This window comes from Xyrauchen texanus, chromosome 8, assembly GCF_025860055.1.
Source record: "Xyrauchen texanus isolate HMW12.3.18 chromosome 8, RBS_HiC_50CHRs, whole genome shotgun sequence".
Taxonomy (NCBI): Eukaryota; Metazoa; Chordata; class Actinopteri; order Cypriniformes; family Catostomidae; genus Xyrauchen; species Xyrauchen texanus.
In genome coordinates this window covers 7,379,416-7,392,319 of record NC_068283.1, presented here as the reverse complement: position 1 = coordinate 7,392,319, position 12,904 = coordinate 7,379,416, and the positions used below count along the sequence as shown (strand labels likewise).

General features: G+C 37.9%; 1 protein-coding gene across 4 annotated transcripts; it reads left to right on the top strand.

Moving 5' to 3' along the window:
• Window positions 1-160: 160 nt before the first annotated feature.
• Window positions 161-12,417, top strand: LOC127648001 (serine/arginine-rich splicing factor 2-like). 4 transcript variants are annotated; one of them, XR_007971124.1, is made up of 5 exons: window positions 161-676; window positions 6,328-6,631; window positions 7,979-8,111; window positions 11,627-11,732; window positions 12,183-12,417. XR_007971124.1 is itself a non-coding variant. In XM_052132554.1 (3 exons), the coding sequence occupies exons 1-2, from the start codon at window positions 315-317 to the stop codon at window positions 6,617-6,619; spliced, it is 654 nt and encodes a 217-aa protein (XP_051988514.1). In that variant the 5' UTR covers window positions 161-314; the 3' UTR covers window positions 6,620-6,631; window positions 11,627-12,417. The 4 variants fall into 4 exon arrangements, 1 of the variants encoding a protein (XP_051988514.1); XR_007971123.1 differs by lacking the exon at window positions 7,979-8,111; XR_007971122.1 differs by having other exon boundaries at window positions 11,627-12,417.
• Window positions 12,418-12,904: the final 487 nt, after the last annotated feature.

Sequence of the window (12,904 nt, the reverse complement as noted above, 5' to 3'; positions counted from 1 at the left end):
AAGATAATTTGCGATTTATATATGTTAAAAAAAGACAATAAGTGGTTCATTTGAAGAATTTGGATATCACTGTATTTATCGCGTCGATTTAAGTTTCTGGTTTCGGGTCCATTTTGCTAGTGTGGGCGCGTGATCTGAAGCCCCGCTGCGGTTGCGCACAAGAGCTCATTGTGTTATGTGTTCGCAGACTGAAGGAGGCGCGTGAGCCACCACGGCAACCCGTGCTTGTTTAATCGCTTGATCACGCAAAACGAGTTCGTTTCTCGATCTCAAGCTGCGGGAATTATTCTAGTGTGTTGGATACACCATTCGAAATGAGCTATGGTAGGCCACCGCCCGACGTTGAGGGCATGACTTCGTTGAAAGTGGATAATTTAACGTATCGCACGTCGCCGGAGACGCTGCGGCGCGTCTTTGAAAAGTACGGCCGAGTCGGGGACGTTTATATTCCCCGAGACCGATACACGAAAGAGAGCCGTGGCTTCGCCTTCGTGCGGTTTCACGACAAGAGGGATGCCGAAGATGCGATGGACGCAATGGATGGAGCTATTCTGGACGGACGAGAGCTCCGGGTTCAGATGGCCCGATACGGCCGTCCGCCCGACTCGTACTACGGGGGGCGCCGCGGTGGGGGAGCCGGGAGAAGACACGGCGGACACGGCCGTCGCAGCCGAAGGTAAAATTAACACATTTACTATCCTGTATATTTACACCTTACTGCTACTAACTGTTCTTGCCAAAATGTGTTGATCAATGTTTTTTATATATATATTACAAACTGGCGGCGAGAAGTTTGGACTAATGTACAGATTTAGCTGTTTCGAAAGGAAATTGGTACTTTAATTCATCAAAGTGACATTCAGCTGATCACAAAGTATAGTCAGGACATTACTGATGTAAAAAACAGCAGCGTCACTATTTGAAAAAAGTAATTTTTGATCAAATCTAGACAGGCCCCATTTCCAGCAGCCATCACTCAGACACCTGATCCTTGAGTAATCATGCTAAAGTGATCATTTGGTACTAGAAAATCCATGTTGAAAGCTATTTGGTTTGTTAAATGAAGCTTAACATTGTTTTTGAGTTGTCCCAGTATGCAATAGACTGGCATGTCTTAAGGTCATTATATGAACAACAATTGCAAAAAAAAGAAACGTCTTTCTCTAGAAACTCGTCAGTCAATCATTGTTTTGAGTGATGAAGGCTAAAATTGCCCCCAAAAAACTGAAGATTTCATACAAAGGTGTAACTACAGTCTTCAAAGACAAAGGACAGAAAGAGATGTGGAAGGCTGGATGTACAACTAAACAAGAGGATAAGTACATCCAGGCACGGATTTAGGAAGCAGAGGCCCCTGGGCACAAAATCTTGGAGGCCCCTCCTCCTCCTCTCCTCTTTTCTTTTTCCTTTCCTCCTTTTTCTTTAGTTAAAAACAAAAACACCAACTCCATTTCTTGTGATGTTAACTGTGACAGCAAAAGAGATCTATAAATATCTATAAAACAAAAGACAAAATGGAAACTATCACAGAACAAAATCAACAGAATTTATTGGAATAAAAGCAGATTAAAATCTATGAAAATACAGGCTAATAACATAACTAAGAATAACTATAGTCATGTCTGTACAGTCTGTTTTTTTTACGGAGAAACAGATGATCAACGATATACTAGGTTGTAACGTGACAGAGGCTGGTAGCAGAGCAATCAATTCAGTGAATTACACTGCGCAAATCAAAAGTAATAGTACCCACCGGCACCGGACGAAGAAGGATTGACAGTCTCCACAGAATAAAATATTCATTTTATTTTATTTTTCGTGTTCGCATTTATGAGGAAAAAAAATGTTACGGACGTGACCGCTCTGAAAGCGGCACTAAAAGTAAAGAATGCTTTAAAACGTTTTCACAGAGACCTCAAACAGAAAGCACAAAGCCTTTCTTTAAAGTGAATTTCGTTTTGTATTCATTTAAATCCTAATTTTAATCAATGTTTCATCAACCAATTCCCTAGATCCGGGCATCTAATAATCAGGGTTTTTAATAAGGGGAAAAGGTAATAGATATGCCTACATTTTGAGGCGGTCAAACTGGTAATGCACGTCACCGCCGGGTCTCTGCCGCCTTCAGCACCTGCTTCGGTTTCGGTCTCAAGCGGAGTCGGAGACTGTGGTGGTGGGGAGGCATTTGAATAGGTGTCTGTCACTCCAGGCGGGCTGGGGTTCTCTGTCTTGTCGTGCTGGTGCTGATGCTCAGGTTCATCTAAAATAGCAAAGCTGGATATTGTGCTAAACTCAGCATCACCGCAGGCGCCGGCGCCGCCAGGCTCTTTATTTTCGTCGAGCCGACTTTTGAAAAAAGTAGAGATGGCTGGAATATTACTCCTAATTAAAACCTCTCTGCTATCCTTCTCCTTTTTAGCTTTACGTTTTGTGGCTCCGCTGCTCCACCGTTTTTTATCCATTTTGTTTGTTTTTTTCGATGTCCTCAATTCTCTGTTTTTCACACTATCTTCTACCGCCTGTTTTGCTATCAACAGTTTCCGCGGTAACCTGACTCGTCATCAGCCGAAAAACTGATCATGATACTTTTTTGCGTGTAAATAAATTATTGTTAACACACATACGCACAATTACACACGCATTCATGAATTTTAATTTAATTTAATACTAATAAAAAAATTACAAAAAAGGATGAGGCCACACAGTTAGTGGGGTCTTGGAGGCCCCCTAGAGGTCGGAGGCCCCCGGGCACCGGCCCAATCGGCCCAGTGGTAAATCCGGCCTTGAGTACATCAGAGTCTCTAGTTTGAGAAATAGACACCTCACATGTCCTCAGCTGACAGCTTCATTGAATTCTACCCGCTCAACACCAGTTTCATATACAACAGTAAAGAGAAGACCAGTAGGGGTAAAATCTTTCTGAGACCTGCCACCGCTGCAGGCAGCTCTCACTCGAACTGCCAACATCACACAATGCTGAATTCGGCTAAAAGATATGTAGACAGAGCAATCAAAATTCATTTTAAAATGCTCCAGCCCACGATTTATTGGTATATTATATAGAATGAAAATGTAATTTTGTTATTTACACTGAATATAGCCTATACACTGTTCTCCAGGCTTTGCGTCAATTCAAATCTCCAAACACAAAAAGACCAAAAATATGGAGGATACTGTATGTGATGATGCTGCACTGCAGCTCACACCTGAATGAGTAGAGGAAGAATTACACAGCACACAGTCCAGATGCAATCTAAACTTTCCATACAGCTTCAGGTGATGTATGATGGAATTATAATGCAAAAATACAAAGTAACTACAGAAACACACTCGTTGTGGAGTAAGTGGTGCTGCCGCTCTGCTGAAACAAAACTTGTGTGTCGAGCATCTTTAAAGGAAACACCCCGGTGTTGCATCTTAAATGCAGTCATATTTAATGCGTTATAGCTTTTAAGTTCAAATAATATGGAAGCAGATCATGTAAATAACTACAAACTCCGAAACTGCCATTTTCCTGTGGAGTCAGCGCCGCCTCTATGAGTTGCGTGAATGTCCCGATCTAAAGGGGGGAGACTGAAACAGCACATAGCTGATACACTCTCTGTCACGGGGACGCTCGTCCCTCAAGCACGCACTCTTAATGCAGCTAGATTACATGATGGCTCGTGACTTATTGAATCATAATAAATGTCACTGTGCATTTCTTATCATGAAGAAAATTGGCAATACTCAGCTTTATTATTAAGAGAGTTTGTTTTTTGTGCGAGTTAAAGATGAATTGAAGTGAACAGAAAGATGAGAGAGGAAGTGTTCCCCACATTAAACACTGCAACAAAATATGTTTTTTATTTATTTTTGTTTTGGCTTGTTTTCCAGTAAAAATATCAAACTCTTAAAACAACATATATTTTAGCAACTAGCAGAAGAAAAAATTGTTATCTGAGAATGTTGAATATAATATTAAAAATACAAATATCTAAAAATCCTTTAAAAAAGATGCATTCACCTGAGCAGCAGCATATAATATATTTATATATGTTTTAGAGAATAGATCTTGAATATACGTATATTTTTCAAGTATAACCATATAAAAAAAAAAATACACTTATTTACAAAATACACTTGCTGTATATTTTAAGATATATTCTCTTAAAGCAAGTCTAAATATCTTATATGCTGCTTCTCAAGTAAATGTATCTTATTTTAGAGATTTTTGGACAATTTTAAATTGTCTAAACAAGACAAACACTTGATAACAATAGGATTTTTTGTAAAAAGTATTTTCCCCCTTTAATTCAGTGAATGTCATTTAGAGGTATTTAAAAAAATACTCTTTATTGTTAGTAAGCACATTTAATACAACCTTTAAAGTTGGGACACAAGCTGAATAATCAGTTAAAAGCTAATGATTAATCGTTGCAATAATTGCAGAATATTCAAATAATCGTTAGATTAAACTATTTTCAAAATAATTGTTAGTTGCAGCCTTAGTTAACTGAACTGTGAAACATTTCACAGATCATGAAGGACTGAGCCTATAGTATGACCTGTCTGGGTTGTCAGTAATAAGCTGAGTTCCCTAAGACCATAATTGACATGTCTTACTATAGCCTACAAGACAATTGGATTAGTAAGACGTGATTCATGAAAGTTTTCACAAATCGTGCTCTATCTAAAACAACTGATTTTGTATGGTCACAGACTAAAGGTTTAATGGAATTGGCCGTAAAAAAAAAAATTGTTGACAGACAAAAAATTTGGCTGTGAACAAATTAAAAAATTGGACTGGTTAAGATGTAAGTGGTTTCACTCTTCTAGGTGTACAACATTTTTGAACAATACACATTACAAAATGAAAAGTCGCTATGAAAGAAAAACCACAGATTATAGACCGAAGGACCACGTCACCTGAATTCACAGATAATGAACAATATCAGGAGATGTTATTTACATATCTACAGTAGCGCACAGTGGATTTATTGGCAAATAAACTCTGAATATCGAACCGCAAACTATTTTTACTGCGGTAAGTAGACCTAACATATGATGTACGTGACCAGTAGAAACACGTATTAGTACAAATAACAACAGAACACTCCACAGAAATACAATACACACAATAGATGACATGCAGACAATTTACAATTCGCAGTGGGCTAAAACTATGCTAAAGTAAACTACATCTCTTTTTACAGTTGTGCAAGATGCACATCTGCATATATTGAAGCGATGTAGGCTGTTCATTGGGAGGTTGGATCAAGTTTTCTTGTGCAAAAGAAAAAGACAGGATTGTAGAGGCAACAGAATATGCAAATTCATGTTTTAAATATCCTAGTGTATGGACACTGTGCATGTGTGTATATGGTGGCAGATCGCAAGAGAGGTGAAAGTAATGGTGACTGCGAGTTGGAGGTGTCTGTGATGCTGACGGATCGAGAGGGAGTCGCAGGTAATGGTGATGGATCAAGAGGAAGTCGCTTAAAACAGTAGCGGAGCCAGAGAGAGCTGCCGTTGGTGGTGGCAGGTCGAGAAAGAGCTGCCTGCGGCGGAGGCTGACAAAATGATCTAGATTTATATATTTGATAATTATATGTTTTCAGTGCCTTTTTTCCTCCTAAAGGTTTACATACGATTCAAAATCATTTATAAAATGTAACAAATTCTGTTTACAAAGTGTATTGCATTGTTTATTGTGTATCCACAGTTTCCTGAACACGGAAGTGTTTTTTTCCAGTCACAACGTAGTAACATTTTAACGGGTAATGTTTAAGGTATTACAAAATTCACAAGTTGTCAAAAACATGCCGTTAGGCGTGAAGATGACATGAAGAGATGGTCATCCCCGATGCATTTCTCTACTCTTGCGTTCTCTCGTTTCATTGGAAGGGGTCCGATACTGGGCTCACGTACTCGTAAAAAGGCTCAGATATCAAAAACTGATAACATCTGACATATGAATGTCATTGCATAAGCTTACAGTGCACAAATTAAGACAGGAGGAATCCTATACAGGATGTCTTCATTTTGGCCGACTAACGATGGAGTGGTGGTGGTGTAGTGGGCTAAAGCGCTAAAGGTCGCTGGCTCGATCCCCACGGCCACCACCATTGTGTCCTTGATCAAGGCACTCAACTCCAGGTTGCTCCGGGGGGATTGTCCCTGTAATAAGTACTGTAAGTCACTTTGGATAAAAGCGTTTGCCAAATGCGTAAATGTAATACAGGACAGTTGGCAACCCTATTTTGAGGGCTGAGAGTGCATGTCTGTAGGCAGACTTTATTGGAATTGTCCATGGAGCCTAAGGGTTTTCTTTACCTCTCGCCGCAGTCCCAGACGCCGGAGACGCAGCCGTTCCAGAAGCCGCTCTCGTTCCCGCAGCCGCTCCCGTTACAGCAGATCGAGGTCACGCTCCTACTCTCGCTCCCGGTCTCACTCCAAGTCACACACACCCCGTAAGAGGAAGTCCAAGTCGCCCTCCAGGTCTAGGTCCCGTTCAAGATCCAAATCCAGGTCCCGTTCCAGGAGCCGCACACCTGCTTCGAACAGAGAGTCGAAGTCCAGGTCAAGGTCTAAAAGCCAGCCGAAGTCTGCTGGTGAAGAAGGACACACATCATCCTAAAACCTTTCAGAGGTAAGAGAACTATTCGCAGGAATTTACTTTGGTATTTTAAGATTATATTAAGCATGCAAACTAGAGGGCCTTATTTGAATCCAAAGCTGCCCTGACGATCAGCCAGTTTACGGTCTTATTTTACACAATATATGCATCAAGCCAGTGCAATTAGCTTTGGAAAGTGAGCTGGCACTGGAGAAAAAATTATTTCATATTTTGCAGTATAGCTTTCACGTTGTATGACCTATTTTTTGTTTCCATGGGACACAATAGGTAAATTATCTGAAGAATATCCTGGTGGCTCTTTTGCAAATATTACAGTAAATGGCGACTGGCTCCGTCAAGCTCCAAAGTGACAAAAATAATAAAAAAATAAGTCTTCTGAAATTGTAAATGCAGTGACATTTCAAAACTTTGTTTGTTTGAGCAGCCTGACACCCCAACAGTGGCTCAACTAATGGCATCAATAAGGATGCCAACTTTCAGATATATTCATAATCAATTGTCATGGAAATTAACTATCGATTAATCGTTAATGTTAATACCGCAAACACACGTTGAGGACTCCAGCTAATATGTGCATGTAGCCTAATATTTAAATATAATTTAAATGAATACACTTATGAAACACAAATATTGGCATTATTCTCAAAAAATTTACTTAATTCAGTGTGTTTTCATAAATTTAGGCTGTTTAATAATAATTAAACAAATTCATACTAATGAATTACTGTTAATAATAACTTGTATACAAGATGCATATTTCATTAAAATGTCACGTTGTGAATCGTGGGATATTTTAGACATTTGGACTGTGTACACGGTACATAAAAGAGCACTTCTCTGCTAAGATGTCAGGTGAATGTGCCTTCATGCTCTCCCGGCAGTCACTGATGTAATTTTATCTTGGGATGAAACGAGGAGATCAACAGTGCTTGTTGTCATATTGTACTTTAACACACTATCACAATGTATGCAGAAAACATATTGTTCATCTATACAGAAATGCTCCATGATTTATAAGAGAGGAAGTGAAGGGTGCACCCTCTCGTGGCGGATGACTGTATAGATGGTCTTTTCAATGTCAGCAAGCCGTGATTACTGAATGCATTTGTGCTAAAATTGATCAATCGATGATATATAAGCTTAATCGATCAACGCTATTTTGGTCAATTTGTAGCATGATGGAACCATTCCTCAATCACTTTCATTATATGAAACCGCCAGGATATTGTTAATAAAAATTTTTTTTAAAAGTTTTGTGTTTAACTAATTGAAAATAATTGAATTGCAGACCAGGTGATGGTTCTACTTTGATAATGCTATGAATGGTGTTGAACTCAATGTGGAATTGTTTCCTCCAAGCTGCTGAATCCTGTATGGCAATGTAAAAGCAGGGGTGTGAGGTGCAGTTTGAGCTGTTAGAGGTGTGTGTGATCCAGCCACCTGCTCCTGTTGGGGTTGCTTTGGAGCAGATGGGTGTTTTGGTGGTGCTGAGGTACGTCTATGAGACAATGGGCAGACAGCATCCTACCTTTTTGAAAAAGTATTTTAAGGAGTACAAACATAATGTAGCTGGCAGTTTATGTGTTAATAAAAGCTACAATGTTTACCTCTAGTCATGTCTAGTTAAAGACCAAGAACAAAAATACCAAGTCGGTACTAAAAATGAAGATGTCACGATACCAGTGTTTCTGCAGTACCGGTAGCACTGACTCTGACTCTCTACCCACATGCTGTCTGACTGACACACGGCTGCTTCCAAATGCTCACACAAATGTAAAATATTTTGTGGGACAAATAAATGCACAATTTATCAAATTAAAATGGTGACGTGTCTATTGTGATTGTTTAACAGCATAATACTGCAATCTTAGTCTACATGAGCTGCGAGTTTAAACGTGAATGTGTGAAACCGAACGCTCAAAACTCCACAGAATCATGCGCCCTGTGTGTGATGATGACATGGCACAAACTATACATTTATATAATGAAATAACAGCATTTGCACTTTAATGATTGCACAGGGCCATGTAGCGACCTGTTTTCAGGACAAGTAAAGCCTCCTTCAAAACACATCAAAATAAAAGCTGAAGACACCTGAAATAGTGTTTTTTTTTTTTTTTTTTTTTAAACTGTATTGTTAAATGTAATTCTCACTTTAGTAGTAATAATAATAACAGTACTAATAGAATTATTGTTCTTGTTAATATTAATAATAAAATAAGTTTAATAAAAAAAATCAATGGCATGTTAAAGTAATTGTTCTATATTTATTCGCAAATAAATTTAGGAATAAATTTGATTAGACGATATTTTGATGATGAAATTAAATACAATTGTAATAATCATGATTTTAATGCATCATATTTGATACATTTGGTTTTAAAGGTCATTATGTTAAGATGACATCATCATAGCTTATAATGTAAAATAATGAGATCTTTATAATGATCTAGCAGGCTGCATATATGAAAATACACAGAAATATTAGTTCACACTTTAAATATATCTTCTAAAAAGTATATGTCAGAATTTTCAAAGCTCTTGTGAATATTTATAGTGTAATGCTGATTGAGAGATATGCCTCAAGCCTGTTGTATCATATTTGATACATGTAATTTCAACATGCTTTTTCAATAAAATAATATACAACATTTTAACCAAGCACAAGTTGCTTTAACAGGAGCCATCAAACATTGTGTGTCATAATTTATTCACTTGACATTATAGGGTTAAATAGGCTAAATAAGTGTTTAATGGCACATTGCCATATTATAATTTTTTTGCTGTGGTATTGAGAATCGTGAAATTTTACTGGTATCAGTACTGGCTATGGAAATGTTGGTATCGTGACAACCCTATTTACCTCTATTTTGAAAGAAAAGTTAAAACTGTTGTGGTTAGGGGCCTTCACACAGGACACAAAGACTGCGTGAAATGGAACTGTACATAGAGCTTATGTAAATTTTCACCTGCCCCTTCATTCACCTGATTGGTCCAGTGTTTTTAAACTTATAATGCATTAAAAAAAATTAATTAGCATTGATGGCTCTGATGGTAAATTTGAAATCAGACACAAGGGGAACTACAACCTCTGTTAATCAGACAAGCAGGTATGATTATTGGCCGATACCAGCAGTCACTGGGTCTCCGTCCAACTTTTTATTTTGTTTATGCTAATGTAATATTTTCGATTTAGAAAATGTATTTGCTGTTTTTTTTTTTTTTTTTTTTTACACGTTTCGAAATGTGCATTGCAGTGATTGAAATGGTTTATTTGTAAAACGATGATGTTTTCATCATTTTGTGCACGTGTTATGGGTGTGCTGTGGACCCTTTTCACACTTAATGATTCAACACTTGACTATTTTCACACAACATTAAACGATTTGATAGCGGTGAATGGAAGACCAAGGCAAATATCATTTTTGCTTACCCATTTGCTCCATCAAAAGAAAAATGTATTACATTTCCACAACTTTCCAAATAAAGAAAGAAATTTGGTGTGGATTACGACCTTCAGAAGAGAGATGGCAAATTTACAGTCGCTCACTCGGCAGCTGTATTGGAAACCTCGTCGCATCTGTGGTAACTTGTTTTTTAAAAAACGAATTCCACTGTAATATATACAAAGAAAAATTTTAACATTTACACTATTTTTAAAAATGGCAAAAATAAAAACGGTTACTAGATTTATGCTGCTAAATAACGCTGAAACCAGTCATTGCAGTCTGTGAAAAGGGTTCATAGCTTGATGTGACCGGCCCAACGAAAGGTCTGATCTTGGCACATAATTCTTCGAAAGTAGCCCTCGACATTTGGAAATGTTTAACCCACAGCTGGACAATAAAGTGGGTTCTCACAATCCGCCAGAGCAGTTTTGAGGGCAGGCTCTCCCAGGTAAACGGAGGCTGGCGGCATATGGGCAGAGCAGCTATTTAAACCCCTCATTATGGCAGGATTTAATAAAAGTGTACAGTTGCTCAAATACAACTGTCCCCGCAAGGAGGTAATTCAGTTGCGCCATGACACGGCTGGCTCCCTCAAGGTATTGCGCATTATTTAGTGGATAAAAAAAACGTGCAAGAGGTAGCATTTTCTTTAGTCAAATTTGTGCTATATGCTAAACATTTGGATGGAAACCCAGCAAACAGTAACATTTCCTTTTAAACTGTTTGCGCAATATATTGTTCTATCACCACTGATAAGGGTGGCCTATATAAGCAAAAATGTTCTGGTTGATAACGACATGTATATTTTTACATGTAAAGTGTTTACAAAAACATCTGAAAAGAAATAATGAAAGTTTTTTTTTTATTATTATTTCAAATTGTCCTAATGTCCATTGTACTAGACCAGTCATCCATTTGGAAAAACTTATTTTTTTATTTTATAGAAACAGACATGTACATTGCAGTGATGCTATTTAATCAGTCAAGAACTAATTATTAAATTTAATTTCCTCAACATTTTCTAATCTAAGCAATAAAAAATAAAATACAATGCAGATTCCTCATTATTTGGAGTGCAACCCCTGATTGGAACACACATTCTGTACCATGCATAACCACTATATAGATAATACTCTAGCATTTGTGACACTTTTTGTTTATATATCGGTATATTGTTTAAACCAGTTAATCGCCCACCCCTAACTACTCACAAGGTGCGAGATGCTGAAAGTGCGATGCGGCACAATGGCCAAAAATGTCCTTAGAACAACAATTAAAACCAATTCTGTGTGAACGGCCCCTTTGACTACCAATACTGTCAAATGATACCCAATTAAATATCAGTAAATATGCTTATGCAGTCTGATTAATGTAATGCCAAACACGTCATATGCGCATCCACAGATCTATATATAATAGTAATTGTTATGGTTAGTTGTAAATGTCATTTTGACCCCCAGCAACCATGTGCTCCGTGTCAATCCATTTGTCCACTTTCCATTTCCATACTTTTTCAAGTTTTCGTCCCACGTTTGACTACTGTTTTGTGTTCTCCCAGGTCTTCCTTACCATTGGACGATTCCAAACATGTGACCTCTGTTGGAGCCTGAGGAACAACAGATTGAAAATCCTGAAAGCTACACAATGGCTACATGAGCCTTAAGGTCATTATGACTGATTGGCATTGTCGAACTGTTTCATAGTTATACAGCCCTTTGTTCTTTCAATACATTGTACCCATTTTCTGTGAGGTTGTTTTAAACGTGTGTGTCCTTTTTAATTCGTTGAGTAGGACGAGCATCACAATTCTGTTGGCCTTAAAGGTAAACTTGTCTCGGTGATTGTTTTGAGTATTAGCTGCACATAATTTGTGTAATACAGAAATCAATGTAGCTTTGCTTTTTTGTTGTTAAAATTCTGCTTAAATCTGCAAATGTTTAAGATGAATATTCTTTAGGATGCTTTATTTTGAAGTGATTTGAAGAGTAAGAATAGCCTGGGTTCTGATCAGCATGTGTAACATACCAGTTTTTGTATTTTATTTTGGTTTTTGTATTTTATTTGTGTGACATTTGTATTCTAACCCCATGTCTTGTGTATTTTTTGTGCATTAGGCGCAGTTGTCTAGCTGTTGAGTATTGCTGGTTAGCTGTTAAGATCCGGTGTTGCCGTGCTTGGCTGTTTCCAGTTTTCTCCAGATTGCAGCTGTTGCAGGTGTGGCCGAGATCAAACGGCATCTGCAAATACATTTTTGGTAGTATAATCGCTGTCGTTCATTAATTTATTTTTGTTCAACAATTTGGAAAGTTTGAAGTATCTTGACGACAAATAAAGCGTGCCGATAAACTTTGTCAGTTCATTTTTGAATCTTCAGTCTTTTAATTAACACATTTATTTTGTCCTAGTATCAAAGTAAAATGTGTGCTTTTCTCACATCTCTTAGAAGTAAATGCATAAACCATGTATAAATACAAAACCACTAAAGACAACATGAAAATTTATTTGCACACATTTTGCTTCCATGATCTGATATTTCCTACGGAGCTGGGATATTCAGTGGAAAAATAAATGCAGGCACCAGACTTGAATTTATCCATCTGGAATTCATTGAATCATGAATAGTGGCCATTGTGCACCAAAATTAATCCAAGCAGTTGGAGGGGAACGTTTGAAAAGTATTGAATTCCAGCTACGCATTGTGAAGCAACGTCAACGGTTAAGGGCGCTTGCAACCTTATGATTGATGACAGCAGTGGCCAATCATGTGCTTGGCAACCGCAGTCCAACCGAGACAGATCGACTAGCGTCAGCACTGCTGAATACATTAAAAAGCTAA